Source organism: Salmo trutta, chromosome 38, assembly GCF_901001165.1.
Source record: "Salmo trutta chromosome 38, fSalTru1.1, whole genome shotgun sequence".
Taxonomy (NCBI): Eukaryota; Metazoa; Chordata; class Actinopteri; order Salmoniformes; family Salmonidae; genus Salmo; species Salmo trutta.
In genome coordinates this window covers 807,216-834,451 of record NC_042994.1, presented here as the reverse complement: position 1 = coordinate 834,451, position 27,236 = coordinate 807,216, and the positions used below count along the sequence as shown (strand labels likewise).

The 27,236-nt window shown below is 41.2% G+C and overlaps 2 protein-coding genes across 7 annotated transcripts in view; both read left to right on the top strand.

The window, feature by feature from the left end:
* LOC115178712 (uncharacterized) overlaps positions 1 to 27,236 on the top strand; it is a 361,651-nt gene that overhangs the window by 116,267 nt on the left and 218,148 nt on the right. The gene's annotated exons all lie outside the window — the stretch shown is intronic.
* Positions 5,437 to 7,983, top strand: LOC115178718 (B-cell receptor CD22-like). The gene is made up of 7 exons (XM_029740008.1): positions 5,437 to 5,847; positions 6,004 to 6,270; positions 6,513 to 6,776; positions 6,885 to 7,148; positions 7,315 to 7,405; positions 7,529 to 7,583; positions 7,678 to 7,983. The coding sequence occupies exons 1-7, from the start codon at positions 5,766 to 5,768 to the stop codon at positions 7,915 to 7,917; spliced, it is 1,263 nt and encodes a 420-aa protein (XP_029595868.1). The 5' UTR covers positions 5,437 to 5,765; the 3' UTR covers positions 7,918 to 7,983.

The window sequence follows — 27,236 nt, the reverse complement described above, 5'->3', positions numbered from 1 at the left end:
TAGTCAACACATTCTAAGATATTATAAACATTCCATATAGTAGGCTATAGTAAACACATTCTAAGATATAATAAACATTCCAAATAGTAGACTATAGTAAACACATTCTAAGATATTATAAACATTCCATATAGTAGGCTATAGTCAACACATTCTAAGATATTATAAACATTCTAAATAGTAGGCTATAGTCAACACATTCTAAGATATTATAAACATTCCATATAGTAGGCTATAGTAAACACATTCTAAGATATTATAAACATTCCATATAGTAGGCTATAGTAAACACATTCTAAGATATTATAAACATTCTAAATAGTAGACTATAGTAAACACATTCTAAGATATAATAAACATTCCAAATAGTAGACTATAGTAAACACATTCTAATATATTATAAACATTCCAAATAGTAGACTATAGTAAACACATTCTAAGATATTATAAACATTCCAAATAGCAGGCTATAGTCAACACTATTCTGACATGTTGTTCTGGTCCTCATGCATGTTAATGACATAAAGAGGAAGGAAAGGACAGTTCTGCATCAGCTACTTGTGTTCTGACTACTATAAATATGTATCAACCACAGAACACACACTTACTAGCAGTTCCCACTCACTACCAGTCAGTTGACTCACTGTACAAGACCTCTCCCCTTCATTCTGTAAGTACTCTTGATATCTTGAAATATAGTTGTTTGTTTTTAGCCACAAGTCATGTACTCAAGGGTCTCAGACTTGGAGTGCTGATCTAGGATCAGGTCCTCCTGGTCCATATAATTATGATCTAAATGGGAAACTAATCCTAGATCCTACTCTGAGACACTTTGTGAATACAGACACTATCATATAATGATGATATAAAAGCTAAGTGTGACTTGCTGTTTATCCTCACAGCTTGGGAATAGAAGCTATCATTCAAGCTGGTGGTAACTGCCTTGCTCAAATTTGCAGATTTTTTCAGCTTGCCAGGTTGGGGATTTGAACCAGTAATGTTTCAGTTCCTGGCCCAACGTTCTTACCCACTATGCTACCTGCCGATACCGCTGACACACTCCATATTACCAAACTATTATGATGATGTTATTTACACGCCATCCACTCAAGGCTGTGATGATGATGTGTTGTTATACTGCATCTCAAATGACACCATATTCCCTATAGTGTGCACTACTTTTGACTAGAGCCCAACCTGCTGCCCCTGATGGTTTGTATGTAGTTATTCACCAGCTATGGAGTGAGTTGTTGTTTATGTTTCTGAGACTGCAGGGTGGGAGATGCAACAATGGCCTTGAGAACAGCAGGAAGTGTGTTGGTGGTCTTTCTCTGGTCTGTAGCAGGTATGGTCTCATTCTTATCTTTTAGTTGCTCTGTTTATCAATCTACAGACATTTTTAAAAGGTTAAGAATCATAATGTTATTCTGGTGTGTTCTGTTTGGAGTCTCCACTTCACTTAAATAGTTATCTTTCACACCTCACTGAGTGATGATTTTCTGTGGTTTCCATTCACACTCAGCAACTACAGCAACAAAGTGTGGTCAAACCCTACCTTCAGTGTGAGCCAACAGACCTTGTCTTCATTCTGATACCATTGTGTTGTGTGACTGTGTTTCAGTGGTACTGGGGCAGAATGGCTGGAGTGTGACCTACACCACTCAGAGTATCTGTACCTTGGAGGGGTCAACAGTGGAGCTGATCTGCTCTTACATATATTCCAGAGGTACAGTCACCTCAACCTTCTGGTTCACTAAAATGGAGACTGGTGTAGAACCTGAAGATCTAGGTCAGGACCCAGAGTATGCAGGTCGTCTGGAGTATCATGGGGATAAGAAGAATGGTCACAACCTGAGGATCACAGACCTGAGAGAGAAAGACTCAGCTACGTACAAGTTCAGATTTATAACAGATCAGACTGGAGGGAGATATTATGGCGATCCTGGAGTCACTCTGTCTGTAACAGGTACAGTAACATGCTTTATACTGCTAGTCTGTTCAATTAATATCTACTGTCCATTTAGGTCTAGAAATTGGATTTGTATATATGAAACAGATTTAAGAATTAAATGTGTTTGAGAATGTCTTGCATCATGTGTCGTGTCTTTGGCTATGCCGGATTAATTGATATGACATGCTATTCTATAAAATCCTTTCTCTGTAATTAATATTACCTGATTAAGCTAATCATGTAAATGTAATTAACTAGAAAGTCGGGGCACCACGGAAGAACGTTTATAGAGCTGTTATCTTCCGAATAAACTCTTAAAATACTTAGTAATATTTTACATCGATAGCCGTCATCTTAATCATCTTATTTTCAGTCTCATAATGAAAGTTGTAAATTCTTGGTTATCTTCACGAACCCTGGCTAACAAGTTGAATCAGCAATACAAAATTGGGTTTAATTATTTATTTACTAAATACCTAAACTAATCACACAGAATTACATATACACAGAATACAAATGATGTCATACAGAAAACGTCCCTGGTGGACGGAGCCGACGTTTGTTACACAAAGGAAGGGGGTTGGCTTAAATGAAAGAGCGGGAAGACTTAGGAACAAAGAAACAGCAGCTATGCTATCGTAAATACATTATCTTATGCATTCTAAATTACCGCCCATTTGGAAAAGGAAAATGCAATAAATATTTACTCTGAGCTGCGCTTCGGTAGATTGGTCGTAGATGCTGGCCGGGTTGGCCAACAGATCTTCCTGTCCTCGGAAGAATGTCAATGTTGGTAAAGTGGATACGTGGTGGTATCTTCGTCTGTGGTTGTTAGACTGGATCCGTCGTTCGTCCTTTCCTAGCCCACGTCTACAGCGGCCGCTGCTAACTCAACGGCTAGGAAGTATCACTTCTGTAGTGAATAACCTCAAAGTTCATACCATTCGCCACCAAAGCTCATGCCGAGGTTGGCTTAGTTCTGTACTTGACATGCGTGTCCTTATAACGCAGAGGCTGCAGACCTCACGTAGTGGAACCCTGGTTACATTGTGTCATTGTCTTATATAGTGGCGAGGGGAGGAGGGTGTGTTTCATCGTTTATAACCCCTTTCTCTTCACAGGGGCGGGCCACTGATTAAGCAGGGCACTTTCTTATGAAAACCCAATTCTCTCATTTGGAAGCTAAAATTAAATGTAATCTCCTAACAAACAATTTCAATATCAAACATTTCAATTGCTTAACAATTCCATGTGACTCTGATAACTAGAGGGTGTATAATTTCCCAGGTACAGTTTATGTCGTCCTGTCATCAGTCATAATGTCTCAGATGACAACCGAACTGACATCCATACTCATTAAGTTCCAAAGCATATTTTCAACTGGATTTATTACCAAAATATGGTTCCTTTCCCCCATTTGTTTGATGTTCCCAGACTCTCTATATTTAACAAAGCTATTCAACAGTCCTTCAGTAGGGTCAGAAAGAGAGGGGAAGGGAGAAAGGTATTAATGGGGGGGTCATAAACCTTACCCACAGTCCAACGTCATGACACATGTGACTAAACTATAGAACAGGTGATTCAGGGTTTTAATGTGTTTATCTACTCCAGCTCTGCAGGTGAAGGTGACTCCAACACGGTCGGCAACGTCGAAGACACTGACCTGTAGCACCACCTGTACTCTGACTGGTAGCCCCACCTACATCTGGTACAAGAATGGACAGTCTCTTTATTGGCCCACTTCCCAACAATACACTTTCTGGACTTCTGAAACAGAGAGTTACTCCTGTGCTGTTAAAGGCCATGAGGATCTCCACTCTCCGGCAGTGTGTGAGTGTTTATTTAATTCATCATTGAAAATACGGTTTAACCTGTGTGTGTTGGTTTCACTATGAGAATTTCTAGTATTTCTAGATAGAACTGAGAATATAATCCAGTTGACCTCTTGTTATGTCACTGTGTTTCAGGTGTTCAGGGTCAGAGCTGCAACAGAGTGACTTACACCAAGAGGAGAATCTGTGTCTTGAAGGACTCAACAGTGGACATATCCTGTACTTATCTTGGTTATAAATCCACCACATCAACATTCTGGTTTAGAAGTGTTAAGTCGACCCCTGAAGGCCTAACCAGAGACCCAGGGTATGCAGGTCGTGTGAAATACACTGACAAAAAGACATGGAGAAATGAAGGTTCCTCCATCCTGAGAATCTCAGGTCTGAGAGAGGAGGACTCAGCTGAGTATCGCTTCACTTTTAAAACAAACAACTTTGAATGGGGTCATAGTTTCCCAGGAACAACTCTGTCTGTCACAGGTAATACTACACTGTATGATACAACTGTATATCATTGAATTACAGGAGAAAATAAATGAACCATCCTGTTAACACAGAGGTGTATGTGGTTTTATACATATTGTTTCAGGTCTGCAGGTGAAGGTGACTCCTGCTGCAGAGGGACAGAAGACACTGACCTGTAGCACCACCTGTACTCTGACTGACAACCCCACCTAAATCTGGTACAAGAACGGCAAACGTCTAGATGAGCCCACTTCCCAGCAGTACTCTAGTAATATGCTGGTGGTCTGGGATTCTACTGTGAACATTTACTCCTGTGCAGTTGAAGGTCAAGAGGGTCTCCACTCTCCTGTAGTTTGTGAGTATGAATGAAACTAGTATTCTACTTAGGAAGTACCAATCATTTAAAGTCAATGAGAAGGGTAATACTTCAATATTCATCATTACATAGAAATTACAGACAATGTCATAGATGTATGTACTCTGACTGTCACAGGTAACACTGCACAGCACATTATACAGTTTTGAAGAGTCATGAAATGAATCATTCATTCTAAATGATGTTCTCTGTTTTTACTCCCCTTTAATTCAGGTTTTCAGGTGAAGGTGACTCCTCAACAGTTTTCAGCGTATAAGACACTGACCTGTAGCACCACCTGTACTCTGACTGGTAACCCCACCTACATCTGGTACAAGAATGGACAGATAGTAACTGACAACACTTCCCCCTATTCAGTCCTCCCTAATGCTGTAGACAGCTACTCCTGTGCTGTAAAAGGCCAAGAGTATCTCCACTCTCCTGCAGTGTGTGAGTGTTTATTTAATTCATCATTGAAAATACTGTTTAACCTGTGTGTGTTGGTTTCACTATGATAATTTCTAGTATTTCTAGATAGAACTGAGAATATAATCCAGTTGACCTCTTGTTATGTCACTGTGTTTCAGGTGTTCAGGGTCAGAGCTGCAACAGAGTGACTTACACCAAGAGGAGAATCTGTGTCTTGAAGGGGTCAACAGTGGACATGTCCTGTACTGTTGGTTATTATTCCACCACATCAACATTCTGGTTTAGAAGTGATAAGTCGACACCTGAAGACCTAACCAGAGACCCAGGGTATACAGGTCGTGTGAAGCACACTGGAACATATAAAGGTCCCTTCATCCTGAGAATCTCAGGTCTGATAGAGGAGGACTCAGCTGAGTATCGCTTCACTTTTAAAACATACAACTTTGAATGGGGTCATAGTTTCCCAGGAACAACTCTGTCTGTCACAGGTAATACTACACTGTATGATACAACTGTAAATCATATTGAATTACAGGAGAAAATAAATGAACCATCCTGTTAACACAGAGGTGTATGTGGTTTTATACATATTGTTTCAGGTCTGCAGGTGAAGGTGACTCCTGCTGCAGAGGGACAGAAGACACTGACCTGTAGCACCACCTGTACTCTGACTGACAACCCCACCTACATCTGGTACAAGAATGGACAGAATGTACAAGATAACTCCTCCCCCATGTACTCCATCAGCAGTGAGGATGCAGACAGCTACTACTGTGCTGTAAAAGGCCACAATGGTCTCAGCTCTCCTGCAGTGTGTGAGTACAGTACAATAGTACCGTATTCTACTCAGCAAGTATCATGCATTCAGGCAAAAGAGAAAGGTCTTACTTTATCAATCATTACAGAACAAAAATATATATTTTTACTATTGTTAATATTAATTTGATAAAATGTTTGGTCTTTTACATCAGATGGCCCAAAGACCACAGTGTCAGTCAGTCCCTCTGGTGAAATAGTGGAGGGCAGTTCAGTGACTCTGACCTGCAGCAGTGATGCCAACCCTCCTGTGCAGAGTTACACCTGGTGGTACAAGAAGAATGGAGGTGACTATCAGAGTATGACAGGACCACATCATGTCTTCAATCAAATCCAGTCATCTGACAGTGGAGAGTACTACTGTGAGGCCCAGAATGAGATGGGGACAGACTGGTCTAGGACCATAAACATGGATGTGAAATGTGAGTGAAGTACAGCTCAGTGTTTGAATGATAAGGTTGCAAAACAATTGTAATTAAATGCATAAGTCCTAAAGCATAACATCTCCAAATGTGTATTTATTAACGTTTTGTGTAAGTTAGAGTTTTAGATAGTTCGCTGATATTAACAGATCATTTATTTTGACATGACATATAATTTGTAAATATACTACTGTCGTAAATATACTACTGTCCTACCCCTCTGACAAATGCTCCTTTACCAGATGACCCAAAGAGCACCTCAGTGTCAGTAAGTCCCTCTGGTGAAATAGTGGAGGGCAGTTCAGTGACTCTGACCTGCAGCAGTGATGCCAACCCACCTGTGGATAAATACACCTGGTACAAGAAGAATGGAGCTTCACTGACAGGATCTGAAAAGACATACAATTTCACAACCATCAGCTCTGAGGACAGAGGAGAATACTACTGTGGGGCTGAGAATAAATATGGACATCTCAACTCTTCTTCTGTGTCTGTGGACGTTCAGTGTTAGTACACCTAACCTCATCTTTTGATCAGAGGATCACATTTAAATTCATATTTCAATCACAAGTAAAACACTATTTAAAACACTGTTGTAACATATTGTCCACCAGACGACCCAAAGAACACCTCAGTGTCAGTCAGTCCCTCTGGTGACATAGTGGAGGGCAGTTCAGTGACTCTGACCTGCAGCAGTGATGCCAACCCACCTGTGGACAAATACACCTGGTACTTTCAAAATAAGACTTTTCAAAATGGATTTGGACAGATGTACAACATAAGTAAGTTCAAGTCTAAGGACAATGGACATTACCACTGTGAGGCCTGGAATGGAAGAGGATCTATGAACTCTACAGCTCTGATGATCAGTTTACCAGGTGAACTTTCATCTTCAATACTTCAATACAAAATTACATTTAAATCTGATATTAATAATTATACTTTGGCTTATCATACTTTATTTTAGAATTATATATACTTTGAGATTAGATCAGTTAACAAATATTGTACTATTGTACTCATATCATCCATATTTTATTATAGGGAAACAGACCTCAGTTATGAATGCAGCTGTAGGAATCATAGTGGTTGTTCTGGTTCTCATCCTCTGTCTCTCTGGACTCATGTGGTTCAGGTGAGTGATCTTTTAAATATTATTTCACTGTAACACTTTTTTATGACTTTTTTTATAACTTAATTTGTTCATTGATTGATTCATTCTTTCAATAATAAATTCATTCATTCATTTATAAAACAGGAAGAAGGCCTCCAAATCCACCTCTGACACAAGACACACAGCAGACAACGGACAGGTGAGTCTGTTGGAATCAGAAGATGACTGTGATGACTGTGTATTCTTAGTGGGACTTTACACTCCTCATGTTGTCTGTCCTCTCACCCCATCAGGGAGACTCTAGTCCAGTGTATGACAACATCTCAGGCATGGCCATGAACCCTACTGCAGCACAGACAGCAGCCACAGATGACCAGGATGATGTTCACTACGCCAGCGTCCACTTTTCTCGCGCCAAATACGAGGAAGTGCCTCTGTACTCCAACGTCCAGCTGCCTCAACCACAGAAACAAGACGAAGACTTCCAATACGCTGCTGTGAAATTCAACCTCCCCAGTGCTGCCCCCAAGTGAGCATATTCTGCCATTACAACAACAGAGTCAATACTAGAAAATTGTGAATACACAGCATTAAAGGAGAAGTTTGCTTGTTTACAACAAAATCTGGATGTCCAGGACGCTGCTGCTGGTGGAGGGGGGAGGGCATTATCACCTTGGCTGCTGTAGGTTAATTCACCTCAGTCCCTCTACAAACACATAGCCTATTAGCTATACAGCTGTAATGTTATACACCTGAAAGGGAGGAAATATGGGAAATGATTCACACTGACACACTAATCACAGAAGAAAAATACGTATAACATTTTTAGAACTGTATTGTTTGCATGTTGATAGCGTTTTAATGTAGGGCGACAGGGAGGATAGGTCCTGTGGAGATGTTCCTATTGAAACAGATTTTTTTATGTTCCTAAATTGTTTGATTAGATTAGTACATATTTTCTCAGGGGACCCCATATGGGTCCGCGACCCCAAGTTTTGGAACCACTGTAAAAACCTCTCCCTCTGCTTGCATCCTCTCTCTCTGTCTCCTCTACTTCCACCTGCATTGCAGCCTGCCTCAGCCTCTCCACTAAGTACCACATCACTGTCTGTCTCAGTAGCCTACTCTCTGTAAAGGACTTAGTAGCGTATTTGTTGCTCCTGCTGAGGTAGGCTTCGTTTAACGTTAGCTTCTTACTTCATCCTTCTAGCTGGCTAAGTAATACTAACCAGAACCCTTCAATGTTACTGCAATAGAATAGAAGTCTCTGCTGCAGCTATCCCTCCAACCTGACTGACTGACATACAGCATGTATCTATAAGAGACTATTTAACAGCTGTGCACTCATTCTCTGAGAGGGATTTTTTGATTGGTGGATTTCTTTAGACAATACAGGACTGTTTTAAAAATTGCCTTTTGTCCCGCATCTGGCAAACTCACTGTTAGCAGAGAAACCTGCGGCCTGGGGTAGTTCGTTTCACGTCGCCCTCGGCCTGTGCCGCGAGAAGGGGAATTATTATCCTTCTGAGAAAATGGTGAATGTGCTGCTAAAAAGACAAATCAGGGAGGCAAATCCAGGGGATGCAGGAGAACATAACAAACAAACCACAGTTCATGATTCCATTCGTTCACAAAGAGGCAGGCGTGAATAGTCAGATCAAGAATATAAGCGTTCTGAGCTTTGACCAACGCTGGGAGCGATATTTAGATGTTGATCCGTAGTTCATTTTCTTTATTGTGTACAATATTTGTATTGGGCTATTATTATTAGTTTTAAATTAGAAAACAATTACGAGCTCCGAACCTCTGTGTTCTCATATGTAGTTACGGCCATATGCTCATTGGAGGAGTAGACAATGATGATGTCATCAGTAATGCATATTCTGCATTAAGGTCATTCATGCCTCAACAACAGAAACAGGATGAGGATGTGCAATAAGCTGCTGTGAAATGTAACCGCCTCATAGCTGCCACCCGGTGACCATATTCTGCACTAATGTCATTCATATGCTGCTGCTTTTTGTAGGAGATGTCATCAATAAGCAAAACAGTTGACCCCTAGTGGCCACTATTGATGTTATATCCTTAAACTATGAACCCAACAATGGAAATCTCAAGCCAATTACTATGACAATAATGAGGGAGTGATTTTTAGGAAGTTTTTTCTCACTGTATTCCAAATGGCACACTGTTCCCTATTTAGTGCACTCCTTTTGACCTGAGTTGGGATGCGGATTCTGTTTAATTTCTGTTTCTCTCTCTTCAGACATGTGGCGGCACAAGCAGCTGAGGAGGACCGCTCTGAGATCTACAATAGAATCAACAAACCCAGAACCAAGAAGACCTGAACACAACAAATTCAGAACCAAGAAGACCTGAACACAACAAACCCAGAACCAAGAAGACCTGAACACAAAAAGTTTAACAAAAACCTTGTACACTATATATACAAAAGTGGACACCCCTTCAAATTAGTGGATTCAGCTATCTCAGCCTCACCCGTTGCTGATAGGTGTATAAAATCGAGCACACAACCATTCAATCTCCATAAACAAACATTGGCAGTAGAATGGCCTTACTGAACGTGGCACCGTCATAGGATGCCACCTTTCCAACAAGTCAGTTTGTCAAATTTCTTCCCTGCTAAAGCTGCCCCGGTCAACTGTAAGTGCTGTTATTGTGAAGTGGAAATGTCTAGGAGCAACAACTGCTCAGCCGCAAAGCGGTAGGCCACACAGCGGTGAAGTGGTAGTGCAGAGCGCATAAAAATCGGCTGTCCTCTGTTGCAACACTCCCTACCAAGTTCCAAACTGCCTCTGGAAGCAACGCTAGCACAACAACTGTTCGTCGGGAGCTTCATGAAATGAGTTTCCATGGCCGAGCAGCCGCACACAAGCCTAAGATTACCATGTGCAATGCCAAGCTTCGGCTGGAGTGGTGTAAACCTCGCCACCATTGGACTCTGGAGACATTGACTCTGTTGCACACACACCATTGCACATTGACACATTGACTCTGGACCGGTACCCCCTGTATATAGCCCCCGCTATCGTTATTTACTGCTGCTCTTTAATTATTTGTTTTTCTTATCTCTTACTTTTTATTTGTATTTTTTTAGGTTTCTTAAAACTGCATTGTTGGTTAAGGGCTTGTAAGTAAGCATTTCACTGTATTCGGCGCATGTGACAAATAAAATTGGATTTGATTTGAGCAGTGGAAACACATTCTCTGGAGTGATGAATCCTTCTTCACCATCTGACAGTCTGATGGACGAATCTGTGTTTGGCGGATTCAAGGAGAACGCCTCCTACCCCAATGCATAGTGCCAACTTGGTGGAGGCAACATCTTGGGGAAGGCCCTTTCCTGTTTCAGCATGACAATGCCCCCGTGCACAAAGCGAGGTCCACACAGAAATAGTTTGTCGAGATCGATGTGGAAGAACTTGACTGGCCTGCACAGAGCCCTGAACTCAACCCAATCGAACGGCGACTGCGAGACAGGCCTAATCGCCCAACATCAGTGTCCAACCTCGCTAATGCTCTTGTGGCTGAATGGCAGCAAGTCCCCGCAGCAATGTTCCAACATCTAGTGAAAATCTTCCCAGAAAAGTGGAGGCTGTAATAGCAGCAAAGGGGTGACAAACTCCACATTAATACCCATGATTTTGGAATGAGATGTTTGACGAGCAGGTGTCCACATTCTTTTGGTGATGTACTGCGTATCTGGACCCGTATATTCAAACTAAGTGATATACACTGACCTTACAAAATGTTGAGTTGCACCCCCTTTTGCCCTCAGAACATCCTCAATTTGTCAGGACATGGACTCTACAAGGTGTCAAAAGGGATGCTGGCCCATGTTGACTCCAGTGCTTCCCACAGTTGTGTCAAGTTGGCTGGTAGTGGATCTTTACTCCGAATAGCTCGTTCCATCTCATCCTACAGATGCTCAATTGAATTAAGATCTGGTGACTGGCCAGGCTACTGCATTAAGCTGAATTCATTGTCAATTCACTGTCACTGGACAATCCTAGCCTTGTGGCATGGGGCATTATCCTGCTGAAAACATCTATCTGCAGATGGATACACTGGTGCCATGAAGGAATGCACCTGATGATGTTCAGATATCCTGTGGTATTCAAACATTGCTCCACTTTTATCAAGGGGCCCAATGTGTACCATGAAAACACATCCCACACCACCACCACCAGCCTGTAATGTTGACACGCGGCATGATGGCTTCATGTACTCATGTGGTTCTCTCCATACCCTAGTCCTCCCATCAGCGTGAAACAGCAGGAGCCAGGATTCATCAAACCCAGTAGTTCTTGACACACTCAAACCGGTGCGCCTGGCGCCTACTACCATACCCTGTTCAAATAAATATGTTGTCTTGCCCATTCACCCTCTGAATGCACACATACACAATCCGTGTCTCAATTGTTTCAAGGCAGAAAATCCTTCTTTAACCTGTTTCCTCCCCTTCATCTACAAGTAACATCAATAAGGGATCATTGCTTTCACCTGGATTCACGTGGTTAGTCTATGATTTGTACACTCAGTGTATACAGACATATGTTATTAAGCAATAAGGCCAGAGGCGGTGGGGTATATTGGCCAATTCACTGTACCATGGCTAATGACTCCTCTTAGGCAACGTGACATGAAGTGGAGTGCCTGGATACAGCCCTTAGTCGTGGTATATTGGTCATATACCACAAACCCCCGAGGTCCCTCAATGCTATTATAAACTGGTTACCAACATAAATAGAAAAGTAAACAAGTATACTTCCCGGTTTATAATAATATACGCCATCTAGCAGACACTTTTATCTAAAGTCATTCACTCAGTCATTACAGTCATGCGTACATAAATCCTTCATATGGTTAGTCCCAGCAGGAATGGAACCCCCAAGCCACGCTCTACCAACTGAGTCACACAGGACTACTCTATTCACACTCAGAGTAGGAGTGCTGATCTAGGGTCAGTTTTGACTTTTAGACTATGATGAATAAGAAAGGAGCATTGTAAATATTTGTAAAAGTATATATGTAATTTTTACAAATATTTTTGAAGTTACAGTAAACTCAGAATCTGACTTCAAGAACTTTTGACAAAACCTGTATACATCTGAATTAGGCAGCCTCGATGTCCAGTTCTATTTTATATAACTATATTTTGCTATATGTTATCTGTCATAAAGAATCATCAAACTTATGAGACTATCGCGTTTCAGTTAAGACTCAAATGCAGACTGTGTTGACGTAACAATGTTTACTACAGCAACAGGGGCAGGCAAACAACAGGTCAAGACAGGCAGAGGCCGATAATCCAGAGTAGTGGGGCAAGGGTACAGGACGGCAGGCAGGCTCAGGGTCAGGTCAGGCGGGCTCAGAGTCAGGACAGGCAAGGGTCAAAACCAGAAGAGCGAGAAAAAGAGAGACTGGGTAAAAGCAAGAGCTGAGACAAAACGTTGGTTGACTTGCCAAACAAGACAAACTGGCAACAGACAAACAGAGAACACCGGTATAAGTACCCAGGGGATAGTGGGGAAGATGAGCGACACCTGGAGGGGGGTGGAGACAAGCACAAGGACAGGTGAAACAGATCAGGGAGTGACAGAGACTATATATGAAGTCTAACAACAATAGTTATTCTATCTGTTCTATTATATTGTATTACTTCATATGGTATTGTCAATTTGCAAGAATTAAAAAAATATATTTTTCTGACAAAGTTATGGCACATATTTGCCTCAACGTCCAGGAAAGAGTTCTGCTTGATGCAACGTTTCTTATTGCTTTAAAAATAATAATGTGTGAAGTGGGACATTTATTGTAATAAACGTATAAGATTACACTTAATTGTCACTGTTTTCACATTGTTTTAACAGTGTATTTAGTGGAGAGAAAATGAAAAGCTTTCAACATCCCACCTCTTGTAATGTGCAGTACATACAGTAACTACAAATAATACATTTACATTGGTTTGTAGAGCAACAGTGGTTTATTCACCTTCATCATCATCAGTACAAAATATAGACAGACACTTTCAGAAGGAGCAATGTCCTGTTACATGAAATATTATTTATTACCATTTTAAAACACATGATGCAGACACAATATGACATCATGGATGTTTGGAGTGTTGAAGGTAGTTCCATCAACAAGAGCATTCCACAACACAGAAAGATGGAACATACCGGAATGTTCAATGATTGATAATATTACATCTCACAGTTAACAAGTTCAGATTAAAGCCTTTGTCCTTAGATGAATATCCACCATTTTGTCCAACTAGTAGTTAGAGAATAGAATACATCATTGTTTAGTGAGAATGTGATGTCATATGTTTCTTGACCCCCTAACTAGTGTCAAACTTTCCCAAGTAGGAAGAGAGGGGTTAGGGGTGGATGGGAGAGTGGAGATCCAATGGAGAGGCATCGTTTACCCCCCTGACAGCCCCATTGAGTCTGTTTTTGGGAGAGAGCATGGGGCGGGGGCAGTGGGGGTAAATATGGGTGTCCCTTCTGATAGGCCACACCCACAGGAAGTGTCACCATATGACTTTGTCGAATAGATGCATCGACTGCATGATGTTCTCATCCTGGACGGGAGGCAGGAAGGGACAAAAAGCGCAACGGATAAGAAGCAGATGGAGAGAAGTTTTCATTATATTTCTATGTATCTCTTTCCTCCTAGAAACCCTGTTGTATAAGAACCAAAGTGAACCGGAGGGCCTTGTTGTGGTCACAATAAAACCCTTTGTCAGACGTCCCTGTGGTCCTTCACACAGTCCTGAGTCAGTACATAGGGATTAGTAGAGGTCACACAGTCATACCATGCCCATAGGGCTCTGGTCAAAGGTAGTGCACTATATAGGGATTAGGGTGTCATTTGGGATGCAGCCCATGTAACAGAATAATGGTGGCATGTTGTATTACTACAAACATGTGTGTTTGTGTGGTTAAATGTGACTTTGTCAAGTAGCCAGTGTTGTGTTTCACCATTCTATCTGATTCATTTCCAGTTTGTAATGTTGTTATTTGTCCAACATTATTGAGGACATTATTATTAGGATGGTGCAGTAATGTTGACATGCCAGTAGGGAGAACTCTAGTCTAGAACACTGGAACCTTTAGCAGCACTTTGTTGCAGCTGATGAGGAGTGTAAATTGAATGGGTTTGTACAATAGAATGAAAATCTAATCAAAAGGTTACAGTGAAATGCTTACTTACAAGCCCATGGAACTTACCAGCTGTCAGCAGCATACCACCTGTCAGCAGCATACCACCCTGCATCCCACTGCTGGCTTGCCTCTGAAGCTAAGCAAGGTTCACCCTGGTCAGTCCCTGAATGGGAGACCAGATGCTACTGGAAGTGGTGTTGAAGGGTCAGTAGGAGGCACTCTTTCCTCAGATCAAAAATATGATATGCCCCAGGGCAGTGATTGGGGACATTGCTCTATGTAGGGTGCTGTCTTTCGGATGGGACATTAAATGGGTGTTCTGACTCTCTGTGGTCACTGAAGATTGGGGTTCTGAGAATAAAACAGCTTCAGAACAATCAATCTATGTGTTTACAGATCTGTTCAATAAGTGATTGATGATGATGATAATGATGATGATTGGAAGTTTACATACACCTTAGCCAAATACATTTAAACTCAGATTTTCACAATTCCTGACATTTAATCAGAGTAAAAATTCCCTGTCTTAGGTCAGTTAGTATCACCACTTTATTTTAAGAATGTGAAATTGTCACGCCCTTAGGCGTGGTTAGGTCAGGGTGTGACATGGGGTGGGCATTCTATGTTTTGTATGTCTATGTTGTTTTTTCTTTTATTGGCCGAGTATGGTTTCCAATCAGAGGCAGCTATCATTCCTTGTCTCTGATTGGGAATCATACTTAGGCAGCCCTTTCTCCCACAGTCAGTTGTGGGATCTTGTCTTTGTGTTACATGTGTTTGCATGCATAGCTTGTCATTCGTTGTAATGTTTATTGTTTTAGCTGGTTCACATTTAAAATAAAGTATGATGAACCCAACTCATGCTGCGCCTTGGTCTCCTCCTAACGACGAATGTCACAGAAATGTCAGAATAATAGTAGAGAGAATGATTTATTTCAGCTTTTATTTTTTTTTCATCACATTCCCAATGGGTCAGAAGTTTACATACACTCAATTAGTATTTGGTAGCATTGCCTTTAAATTGTTTAACTTGGGTCAAACGTTTTGGGTAGCCTTCCACAAGCTTGGGTGAAGTTGGGTGAATTTTGGCCCATTCCTCCTGACAGAGCCTCCTTGCTCGCACACACTTTTTAGTTCTGCCCACACGTTTTCTATAGGATTGAGGTCAGGGCTTTGGGATAGCCACTCCAATACCTTGACTTTGTTGTCCTTAAGCCATTTTGCCACAACTTTGGAAGTATGCTTGGGGTCATTGTTCATTTGGAAGACCCATTTGCGACCAAGCTTTAACTTCCTGACTGATGTCTTGAGCTGTTGCTTCAATATATCCACATAATTTCCCCTCATGATGCCATCTATTTTGTGAAGTGCACCAGCCCCTCCTGCAGCAAGGCACCCCCACAACATGATGCTGCCACCCCCGTGCTTCACGGTTGGGATGGTGTTCTTCGGCTTGCAAGCCTCACCCTTTTTCCTCCAAACATAATGGTCATTATGACCAAACAGTTCTATTTTTGTTTCATCAGACCAGAGGACATTTCTCCAAAAGGTAAGATCTTTGTCCCCATGTGAAGTTGTAAGCCGTAGTCTGGCTTTTTTATGGCGGTTTTGGAGCAGTGGCTTCTTCCTTGCTGAGCAGCCTTTTAGGTTATGTCGATATAGGACTCGCTTTACTGTGGATATAGATACTTTTGTACCTGTTTCCTCCAGCATCTTCACAAGGTCCTTTGCTGTTGTTCTGGGATTGATTTGCAGTTTTCGCACCAAAGTACGTTCATCTCTCCTTCCTGACGGCTGTGTGGTCCCATGGTGTTTAAACTTGCGTACTATTGTTTGTACAGATGAACGTGGTACCTTCAGGCATTTGGAAATTGCTCCCAAGGATGAACCAGACTTGTGGAGGTCTACAATTATTTTTCTGAGGTCTTGACTGATTTCTTTTGATTTTCCCATGAAGTCAAGCAAAGAGGCACTGAGTTTAAAGGTAGGCCTTGAAATACATCCACAGATACACCTCTAATTGACTGAAATTATGTCAATTAGCCTATCAGAAACTTCTAAAGCCATGACATCATTTTCTGGAATTTTCCAAGCTGTTTAAAGGCACAGTCAACTTAGTGTATGTAAACTTCTGACCCACTGGAATTGAGATACAATGGGTTATAAGTGAAATAATATGTCTGTAAACAATTGTTGGAAAAATTGCTTGTGTACTGCACAAAGTAGATGTCCTAACCAACTTGACAAAACTATAGTTTGTTAACAAGATATTTATGCAGTGGTTGAAAAATGAGTTTTAATGACTCCAACCTAAGTGTATGTAAACTTCCGACTTCAACTGTATTAGGAAACTATTTTTGCATCATACAGCATGTCAGCTTAACCCTTGTGTAGTCTTAACATTCTGTATACTCCCCTTGTCCTAAGGGTAAAAATGACCCGCCTTCACTAAACCCCTAAAATAAAGTAGATGAATTGAAATTTGAACCCCAAATCTATTTTGCATGAAGAAACAACCTGTCATTCATCACAAACGTTGTCTATATATGGGTTTTCCCTCTTCACAATGCAGAAAGACTGCATTTAATCAGTGGACACCATTCGTTTTTATTACAACACACCTGCCATAATTGTTTTCTTTCCTAAAGTAGAGGTTTAATATTATTATTATTATTGCTAAAGGTAATGCATAGGTGTAAACTGATTTTCTTTTTGCAAGAGATAGCACTTGTTTAACCTAAGAAAGTAGCAGAAACATGCAGAAAGTAGTTTTGAATGCATTTTATTGAAGGGAGACAATACCAATCTTGAACCTTTTTGGCAACATAGTGATATATTCTTATAGACTGTACAATGAGGAATTCAACTACAAAATACTCGTCTTCTCCCCTTTTTTTAACCATTATACACCTTGTGGGTGGGGGCAAACAAAAACATTAAATAATAATAAAATAAGATATTAGATACAAAACAAAAATGTGAAGAACATAAATCAATCAACTCTAATTAGCACGTCGGACAGTATGCAAGTGTGTGTGCATGGACTTTGCAGATGTATTTCTCACCTGTGCAGCACATAGTATTTGTTTTACACTCCTTCTTTGGAGGGCAGAATTTGCATCTCCTCCTCTTGCCTAACCCAACTGTAGCCTAAGGTGGATCAGGACAAAATACAGCCCCCTGAACAGCTTTCACTAGTGCTGCAGATGCTGCTGTGCGGGGGAGGCGCTCCCTTATTTGAATGTGTGGGGTTACAAGTGCCTTTCCCAGCTGCTCCAGGAACACCCTCCTCTTGTTCCGCTTATCAGGCATCCAGGTAGGGTTGATCTTGTTCCACATCATGAAGGCATTGTATGAGGACACATCAATGATGTTATGGAAGATGACCAGGGGCCAGCGGGCAGTCATCCTCCTGCAGCTGTAAGTTCCAATCACCTTGTCCAGGTTGTCCATACCTCCTTTGTTGTGGTTGTAGTCCAGGATGATGGCTGGCTTCCTGTCCTCACGATCACTGATCTCAGCCGTTTTGTGCAGTGTGCTCAGGAGGACCACATTCTTGTTCCTCTTTGGGAAGTAAGAAACTACAGTGGTGGTGGGGGTGAAGGCAAACTTTGATGAGAAGGCCTCTCTCTCCCTTGTTGCGAGGAGTGCAGAAGCCAGCTCAGGCTTGTTCTTTCTAACTGTGCCAACCATGGTGATCTTCCTCTTCAGGAGCTGCTGGCTGAGTTCATAAGAGGTGAAGAAATTGTCACACGTGACATTGTGCCCCCTCAGTCCATCTGTCACATCAAGCACAACCCGCATCCCCTGGATCTTCTCCGGGCCTCCACTAGTCGGCTTCCCAGTGTAGCCTTCCCTGTAGCTCAGTTGTTAGAGCATGGTGTTTGCAACACCAGGGTTGTGGGATTGATTCCCACGGGGGGCCAGCACAGGAAAAAAAAATGTATGAAATTGTATGAAATGTATGCATTCACTACTGTAAGTCGCTCTGGATAAGAGCGTCTGCTAAATGACTAAAATGTAAATGTAGACTTGCGTCTTCCAAGCGCAGCTGGATATATTGATGCTGTTACTTTGCTGGCTTCCTGGGCATATACTGCCGGAAAGGACAGCGACCTTTTGACAAAAGAGATTACTATCAGTAAGTAGTATCAGTGTCACAGAAAACAATCGCATAAATCAATGATATTACAGCAATAGATAATAAAATTAATTACATTACAGATATGAAAATAAAAATGTGCCTCTGAATGGAACCAGTTGCTCATCCACTGTTACTTCAGGCCCAGGGTTGTAGAGGTATGGCAGACGCTTCACCCGCATCTCCCAGACTTCTCTTATGACCGCCAGTTTGTCTTTCACACATCTTGCATGTCTTGACTCACGGTTATCAAATTGTACCATTCTTGAGAATGTGTGAAAGAATTTCAGTGGTGTCGTGGCATGGAAAATCGACCTTCCACTCTCTGCATCCCAGAGACTACATGTTGCTTCGCCTCGGGACCTATACACACCCGCTAAGACTAGCAGCCCTATGTAGGCACGCAGGTCAATCTCAACCATCCTTTTCCAGTTGTCTCCATATTTACGGAAACCCTCAAAATTTGTCATCTCCAGGATGATTTTTCTGATGGCTGGTGTGATGAACATGTAGAATGTTGAGGCGATGTCCTGGGCATGGGCAACTGCATGTCTTGTGGGCTCTGGTGTCATCCTTATGACATGTTGTGCTGCCATCCTGCCCTGGTTGTCATATGGTGACAAGGACCATGTTATTTTGCTGTTCTTTGACAAAAATGTCTCTCGTTCAGCTTGGGGGATTTCTTCTTCATCTGAAGATAATGCATTGTGCTCTGGGTTGTATTGTTCCCCATCTTCTTCAGATACCTCCTCCTCTTCTAAATCATTGTTCTCTTGTTCCTCCTGGACATCTGAAAAAATCGGACTACGACCTGTTGGGCACTGAAACGTGCACTCATGGCTTCAGCAAAGAGAGAACTGGGGGGACTGTCATCTGCAGCACCTTTATAGACTCTGACTGCATTCCCCATTAGTAAACAATGCTTTCAAGAACTGTTTATTTTGTCTGAAATAGTTTTTATTTTGTCTGTGAACTTGAGTCATGTGTGTGGTCGTGGAGGGGAGATGCTGCACATGCACAACAAAGTTTTGTCTGAGTTCAATCAGTAGCACACATATTCTCAATTTCTCATTGTGTTTGTGTGAGTGTGTTTCATTTTAAACATTTTATTTCACCTTTAACCAGGTAGGCCAGTTGAGAACAAGTTCTCATTTACAACTGCGACCTGGCCAAGATTAAGCAAAGCAGTTCGACAAAAACAACAACACAGAGTTACACATAAACAAATGTACAGTCAATAACACAATAGAAAAATGTACAGTGTCTGAAATTGTTTTTATGTGTGTGTGTTTGTTTGTCTTTGTGGTGTGTTAATGATTTTATAACTGCCGGGTCAAAAATTACCCTAAGACAGTCTTTGTACTCTGGTGGTGTACAGCTTTCATGGAAATATGAACAGAGGTGATGTTTCACTTTTTCTAATGTTGGGGTCACTAGGAAAAGTCATACAATTTCAAGTTGAAAAAATATAATTTAGGAAGTTTCCTCTGCTGTTAAACAGTGGCAGGTCATTTTCTACCCTAGGAAAGGGGGGCAGTATTGAGTAGCTTGGATGAACAACATGCCAAAGTAAAATGCCTGCTACTCAGGCACAAAAGCTAGAATATGCATATAATTAGTAGATATGGATAGAAAACACTCTGAAGTTTCTAAAACAGAACAGAACAGAACATTATGATATACTGGTAATACTACACTTACAGAACATTATGATATACTGGTAATACTACACTTACAGAACATTATGATATGCTGTAACTACTTTATCTCTAGTAGTAGGTGGAAATAATGAGGGTTGTTCTTTTATGTTTTTATTCTCTCTTCATTCAGACCTGCAGGTGAAGATGATTCCTGCTACAGAGGGACAGAAGGATCATTTGTTACACTGACCTGTAGCACCACCTGTACTATGACTGAAATCCCCAACCCCACCTTCATCTGGTACAAGAATGGAGAAGACCTATTTTCTGACTCCTCTCCCCAGTATCACTACTCAGTCAGTAGAGGAGGTTCTGACAGCTACTCCTGTGCCTTAAGAGGCCATGACAAACTCAGCTCTTCCAAAGTCACAGTGGTTGAGTGTGGTGATTTACCTCCAGACCTTTCCTCTCTTATGGTAAACAGACTTGATATTTTCAGTCAATTCAGAGTGCTAATTTATAAGTAACTATAGCTCATTACCATATAACATGTTAGTACTGAAGACTAATGAGAATCATACAAATCCGCTAATATCATCACCATCCTCACCACCATCATCATCACCATCAACATTATCATCATCATGTGCTTCATCATTTGTTCCAGATACTTCTTCTCTGAGCTGCTTGAGTGTGACCTACACCAGTAGAAGCATCTGTTCCTTGATCCCATAAGTGGACCTGCCTTGCACTACCATATATCCCACAGGTTAGACTGTTATCTTTAAGTCATGTTGAGTAATATTGTCAACTACAGAAGGAAAACATTAAGTGTGTTTTTATTTGTTCTCATTCAGACCTGCAGGTGAAGGTGACTCCTGACACAGAGGCAGGGAAGAGGTGTCGTGGACGAATCAGAATTAGTTGGGTAACATAGATAATTAAGATGTTTTATTAGTATAATATGCTTATTTGAGGTACTTGTCATTAGAAAGTGTCCATTGGACTCTGGTGTCTTTTCAGTTACACATTTCCCTTTTCTGGGGCTCAGACACTGTGGGCCCAGAGAGGGGAAGAGGTCAGACTTGTCTTTTACTTGTCTCTGTTGCTCTGCAGAATATCAGCAAGAGAGGAGGACAGAATGAAATATTGTCTTCATATGTGAATGTCTCTTCACCTATGCTTAAACCATGTGAAGGGATGGCGTGATTACTGGGGAACCAATGACTTGTCTCCACAATGTCTGTGAGCAAGTCACACCCTCCTTTTCCTTATTGTGGGGAGGTTTATGGCAGTGTCTGGGACCATGGTCTCTTAGATCTCACACTTATCCTGTGATAATATATGGCCTAGAGGCTCACTCCCCCAAGTGTGCCTGTCCAGGAGTAGGGTCAAGAGGGGGTTTGCTTAAGATGGGAGTATCTAGAGTTGACAATTGATATATGCCATTGGATGAAATAGTTCTGTTCAATACCGTACCAGGGAGGGACGGTTCTAAGGAGACCAGATACTGGGCTATTCAATGAACCCTGTTGACATAGCAGTTACTGTCTGATGTGTTTTATTGATATCTGTCATACAAAACGTAACCTTTGTGAACTGTTACTAAGTATCTGTGGTTTGTCAATGTACGTTGAAGGGGCTGTATCGTTGCTATAAAAGATCCCTGAGCCATTCTGTAAGCACCTCATTAAATGATTAATTCGAGAGAATGCATTGGTGGGGTCAAGAACTTTTGCAAAAGTATCTTAACTATTAAAGATGTAGTTTTAACTCGGACTGGTGTGTTTGTAAATCCTCATTTGGTAATGCGGAAATTAGCCACCACAGAGGACTCTGACCTGTAGCACCACCTGTACTCTGACTGGTAACCCCACCTACATCTGGTACAGGAATGGACAGTCTCTTCCTCTGTCCACTTCCCAACAACACTCTGTCTGGAGATCTGAAACAGAGAGTACCTCCTGTGCTGTAGAAGGCCATGAGGATCTCCACTCTCCAGCAGTGTGTGAGTCTGGATTCTATTGGGTTAATTTGTAGCTAACCTTTCTTTTTAAGAAAGTAAGGCAATTTGCTAACTTCAAGGGATGTGTGATGTATTTTCAGCTGCTCAGGGTCACAACTGCTGGAGTGTGACTTACACCAAGAGGAGAATCTGTGTCTTGAAGGCCTCCACTGTGAACATATCCTGCTCTTACACTCATCCCACTAGTTATATAGAACAAGGTTCATTCTGGTTTACACAGAAACACCCTGTAGATCTCAGTTCATATCCAGAGTATGCAGGTCGTGTGGAGTACAATAGGAACACAGAGAACCACCACACCATGACAATAACAGACCTGACAGAGAAGGACTCGGCTGAATACAAATTCAGATTACTAACAACAGATGAGGGGAGTTTTTCTGGACTTCCTGGTGTGATGTTGACTGTCACAGGTAATACTCCACCTACAGTTATTACTGTAATAGGAGAAGTCTAATCACATGACAAGCCTGTCTGGAGTCAAATATGACTGATGTTTCCTCTTAGATATCCTGTTGGAGATGGATCCTACGTCTGTGTCAGAGGGGGAGAGAGTCACACTGAGATGTAGAACCAAATGTACAGTCGGTCTCAACCCCACCTACATCTGGTACAAGAACAGACAACGTCTGACCAACCCAATCACCAGTTATAACAGTCTGATCCTAGACCCAGTCACCAGTTATAACAGCCTGATCCTAGACCCAGTCACCAGTTATAACAGCCTGATCCTAGACCCAGTCAGCAGTTATAACAGCCTGATCCTAGACCCAGTCACCAGTTATAACAGCCTGATCCTAGACACAGTCAGCAGTTATAACAGTCTGATCCTAGACCCAGTCACCAGTTATAACAGCCTGATCCTAGACCCAGTCAGCAGTTATAACAGCCTGATCCTAGACCCAGTCACCAGTTATAACAGCCTGATCCTAGACCCAGTCAGCAGTGAGGATGCAGGGAACTACTCTTGTGCTGTAGAAGGCTTTGAGAGAATCCTCTCTCCAGAAGATACTCTCACTGTCAGATGTGAGTACATGGGGTGTTGATATATCTACAGTGAAAGTCATTGATTTCATCTCTCTAATACATGGTTCTACATGTCAGTGTAATATACTAATCTATACTAATTTACATCATCTCTTGGTGCCTTAAATGTTATATGAGTTGTTATTTTTTCTGTCATCTTCAACACCAGATGGTCCAAGGAACACCTCAGTGTCAGTCAGACCCTCTGGTGAAATAGTGGAGGGCAGTTCAGTGACTCTGACCTGCAGCAGTGATGCCAACCCACCTGTGTACAAATACACCTGGTACAAGAAGAATGTAGCCTCACCAAAAGCATCAGGACAGAGTTACAGCATCACTAACATCATCTCTGAGGACAGAGGAGAATATTACTGTGAGGCCCAGAATGGAAGAGGATCTATGAACTCTACAGCTCTGATGATCATTTTAGCAGGTAAAGTTCCATCTTGAATACTTCAATATAAAACTACATGTTTCAATCGAATGTTAATCATTGTGTTTTGACTGATTACACTTCGGTTTATAATTGTGTTGGTTTATGATGTCACAAGTATTATATTATCCCAAAGTATTAACATGTATTGTGTTAATAATCTGTATTATGTTAGTTTTTAGATTACAGGAACATGCCATGTACTCATATCATCCATTTTATATTATAGGGAAACAGACCTCAGTTATGACTGCAGCTGTAGGAATCATAGTGGTTCTGGTTCTCATCCTCTGTCTCTCTGGCTTTATGTGGTTCAGGTGAGTGAGAATGCATATTTGTCACATAATTTCACATTAGTCATTGTAAATAAGAATTTGTTCTTAACTGACTTGCCTAGTTAAATGAAGGTTAAATAAAAATAAATAAAAGTAATTTCGTTGATAGATTTTTTTCTTCATACATTCATTCATGTGTAAAACAGGACGCAGGCCTCCACATCCACCTCTGACACAAGAGACACAGCAGATGATGGACAGATGAGTCTGTTGGAATCAGAAGATGACTGTGATGACTGTGTAAGCCTTGTGGAACATTTCTACTCCTCATGTTGTCTGTCCTCTCCCTCCATCAGGGAGACTCTAGTCCAGTGTATGACAACATCTCAGGCATGGCCATGACCCCTACTGCAGCACAGACAGCTGACACAGACGACCAGGATGACATTCACTATGCCAGCGTCCACTTCTCTCATTCCAAAAACCAGGAAGTGCCTCTGTACTCCACTGTCCAAGTGCCTCAGCCCCAGAAAGAGGATGAGGATGTCCAGTACTCTGCTCTGAAATTCAACCTCCCCAGTGCTGCCACCCGGTGAGCATATTCTGTCAATAGAACAGTCAATTGTGAACACATTCTGAGCACACAACATTAAAGGAGAAGTTTGCTTGATTACAACCAAACACACTAATCAGCGATGAAACAAAAATGTGTGACATTTTTAGAACTGTATTGTTTGCATGTTGATAGCATTTTAATGTAGCACTATAGGGAAGATAGGTGCTGTGTAGATGTTTATATTGAAATATATCTTATTTTTATGTTCCATAATTGTTTGATTAGATTAGTATAGATTTTCTCAGGGGAGCCCACATGGGGGCCTGACCCCAAGTTTGGGAACCACTGTAAACTGATTCCAATATCTTTTTCCCAAAATGTTGTATTTCTGAAGTAGGCAACCTCAAGGTCCAGTTATATTTTATATATTCTATATGTTTTTATGTTATATTTCTGAAACAATCATCAGACTTATGAGACTATATGCTGTATGAAAGCAAAGAACAAGAAAGTAATTCTATCTGTTTCTATTATATTGTATTACTTCATATGGTACTGTTAGATGATACACATAGTATAAGTTTGGTATATTTTTTAGTTTTTATGTCCAGGAAAGTGATGGCATTCCATTCCAGAACACTGAGGGACGGAACATTACGGAATGTTCAATCGTTGATAATAATACATCTCACAGTTAAAACTTTTTAGGGCTAGGGGGCAGTATTCGGAAGTTCGGATGACTGATATGCCCAAAGATATGACTGATATGCCCAAAGTAAACTGACTGTTACTCAGGCCCAGAAGCTAGGATACGCATATAATGGTAGCATTGGATAGAAAACACTCTGAAGTTTCTAAAACTGTTAAAACAATGTCTGGGAGTATAACGGAACTGATATGGCAGGCAAAAACCCGAGGAGAATCCATCCGTAAAAAAAATTATTTGAGGTCACAGGCCATTCCAATGCTTGCCTATGGGATATTCAAAAGAAATCCTCCCAGATTACAGTTCCTATGGCTTCCACTAGATTTCAACTGTCTTTAGAAAGGGTTTCAGGCTTGTTTTTTTAAATGAAGAAGTAGTTGTAGTTTTTCAGTGTCCCTCAGTAGGACTCGTCTTGTGGCGCGCATGAATGAGGGCGCACACTTCGTTATTTATCTCCGGTATTGAACATACTACATTCCGTCTAAAATGTTATAGTTTATTTACATATTAGGGTACCTGAGGATTGATTGGAAACGTTGTTTGACTTGTTTGGACGAAGTTTACCGGTAACCTTTGGGATTCTTTTGTCTGCATGTTGAGCGAGTGGAACAGGTGGATTTCTGCATCAAACGCGCCAACTAAACTGACTTTTTTGGGATATAAAGAAGGACTTTTTCGAACAAAACGACCATTTGTTGTGTAGCTGGGACCCTTGGGATTGCAAACAGAGGAAGATCTTCAAAGGTAAGTGATTTATTTTATTGCTATTTCTGATTTTTGTGACGCCTCCGCTGGTTTGAAAAATGTTGTGTATGTGGGGCGCTGACCTCAGATAATTGCATGGTATGCTTTCGCCGTAAAGCCTTTTTGAAATCTGACAATGCGGTTGGATTAACAAGAAGGTAAGCTTAAGAACGATGTATAACACTTGTATTTTCATGAATGTTTAATATTACGATTTTTGTATTTAGAATTTCGCGCTCTGCAATTTCACCGGATGTTGTCGAGCCCAAAGAGGTTTTAACAAGATCAGACCAAGTAGTGAGATTATTGCCGTGATTTAAAGCCTTTTGTCCTTAGAAGAATAACAGTCCATGATTTTGTCGAACTAGTAGTTAGAGAATAGATTACATCATTGTTTAGTGAGAATGTGATGTCATATAGAATGAGTGCTATGGTCTCCAACATGGTGTGGCTCTTGACTCCCTAACTGTTTACTGACCTTCCCAGGTAGGTGTCTCTCTTTGGGGACATAGAGGGTTAGAAGGGAGACTGAAGATCCCATGTAGAGGTACCTTTTATCATACTCATACCCAAATAATGTTAATTTATTTTATTTAACCTTTATTTTAACATGGAGTACATATTGAGAACTAGGTCTCTTTTTCAAATGTGCCCTGTATAATACAACATAAATATTCACATTACACACTATATACAGTACCAGTCAAAAGTTTGGATACACCGACTCATTCCAGGGTTTTTCTATTTGTACTAGTTTTACATTGTTGAATAATAGTGAAGACATCAAAACTATGAAATAACACATATGGAATCATGTAGTAACCAAAAAAGTGTTAAACAAATCAAAATATACTTAATATTTGAGATTCTTTAAAGTAGCCACCCATCAAACGCTGTGTGTATCAAGAATGGTCCACCACCCAAAGGACATCCAGCCAACTTGACAACTGTGGGAAGCAAGGGGCCACAGGAATGCTCCCTGTGGAATGCTTTCGGGCACCTTGTAAGTCCATGCCCTGACAAATAGAGGCTGTTCTGAGGGCAAAAGTGGGGGGTGCAACTCATTATTAGGAAGGTGTCCTTAATGTTTTGTACACTCAGTGTATATTCACAAC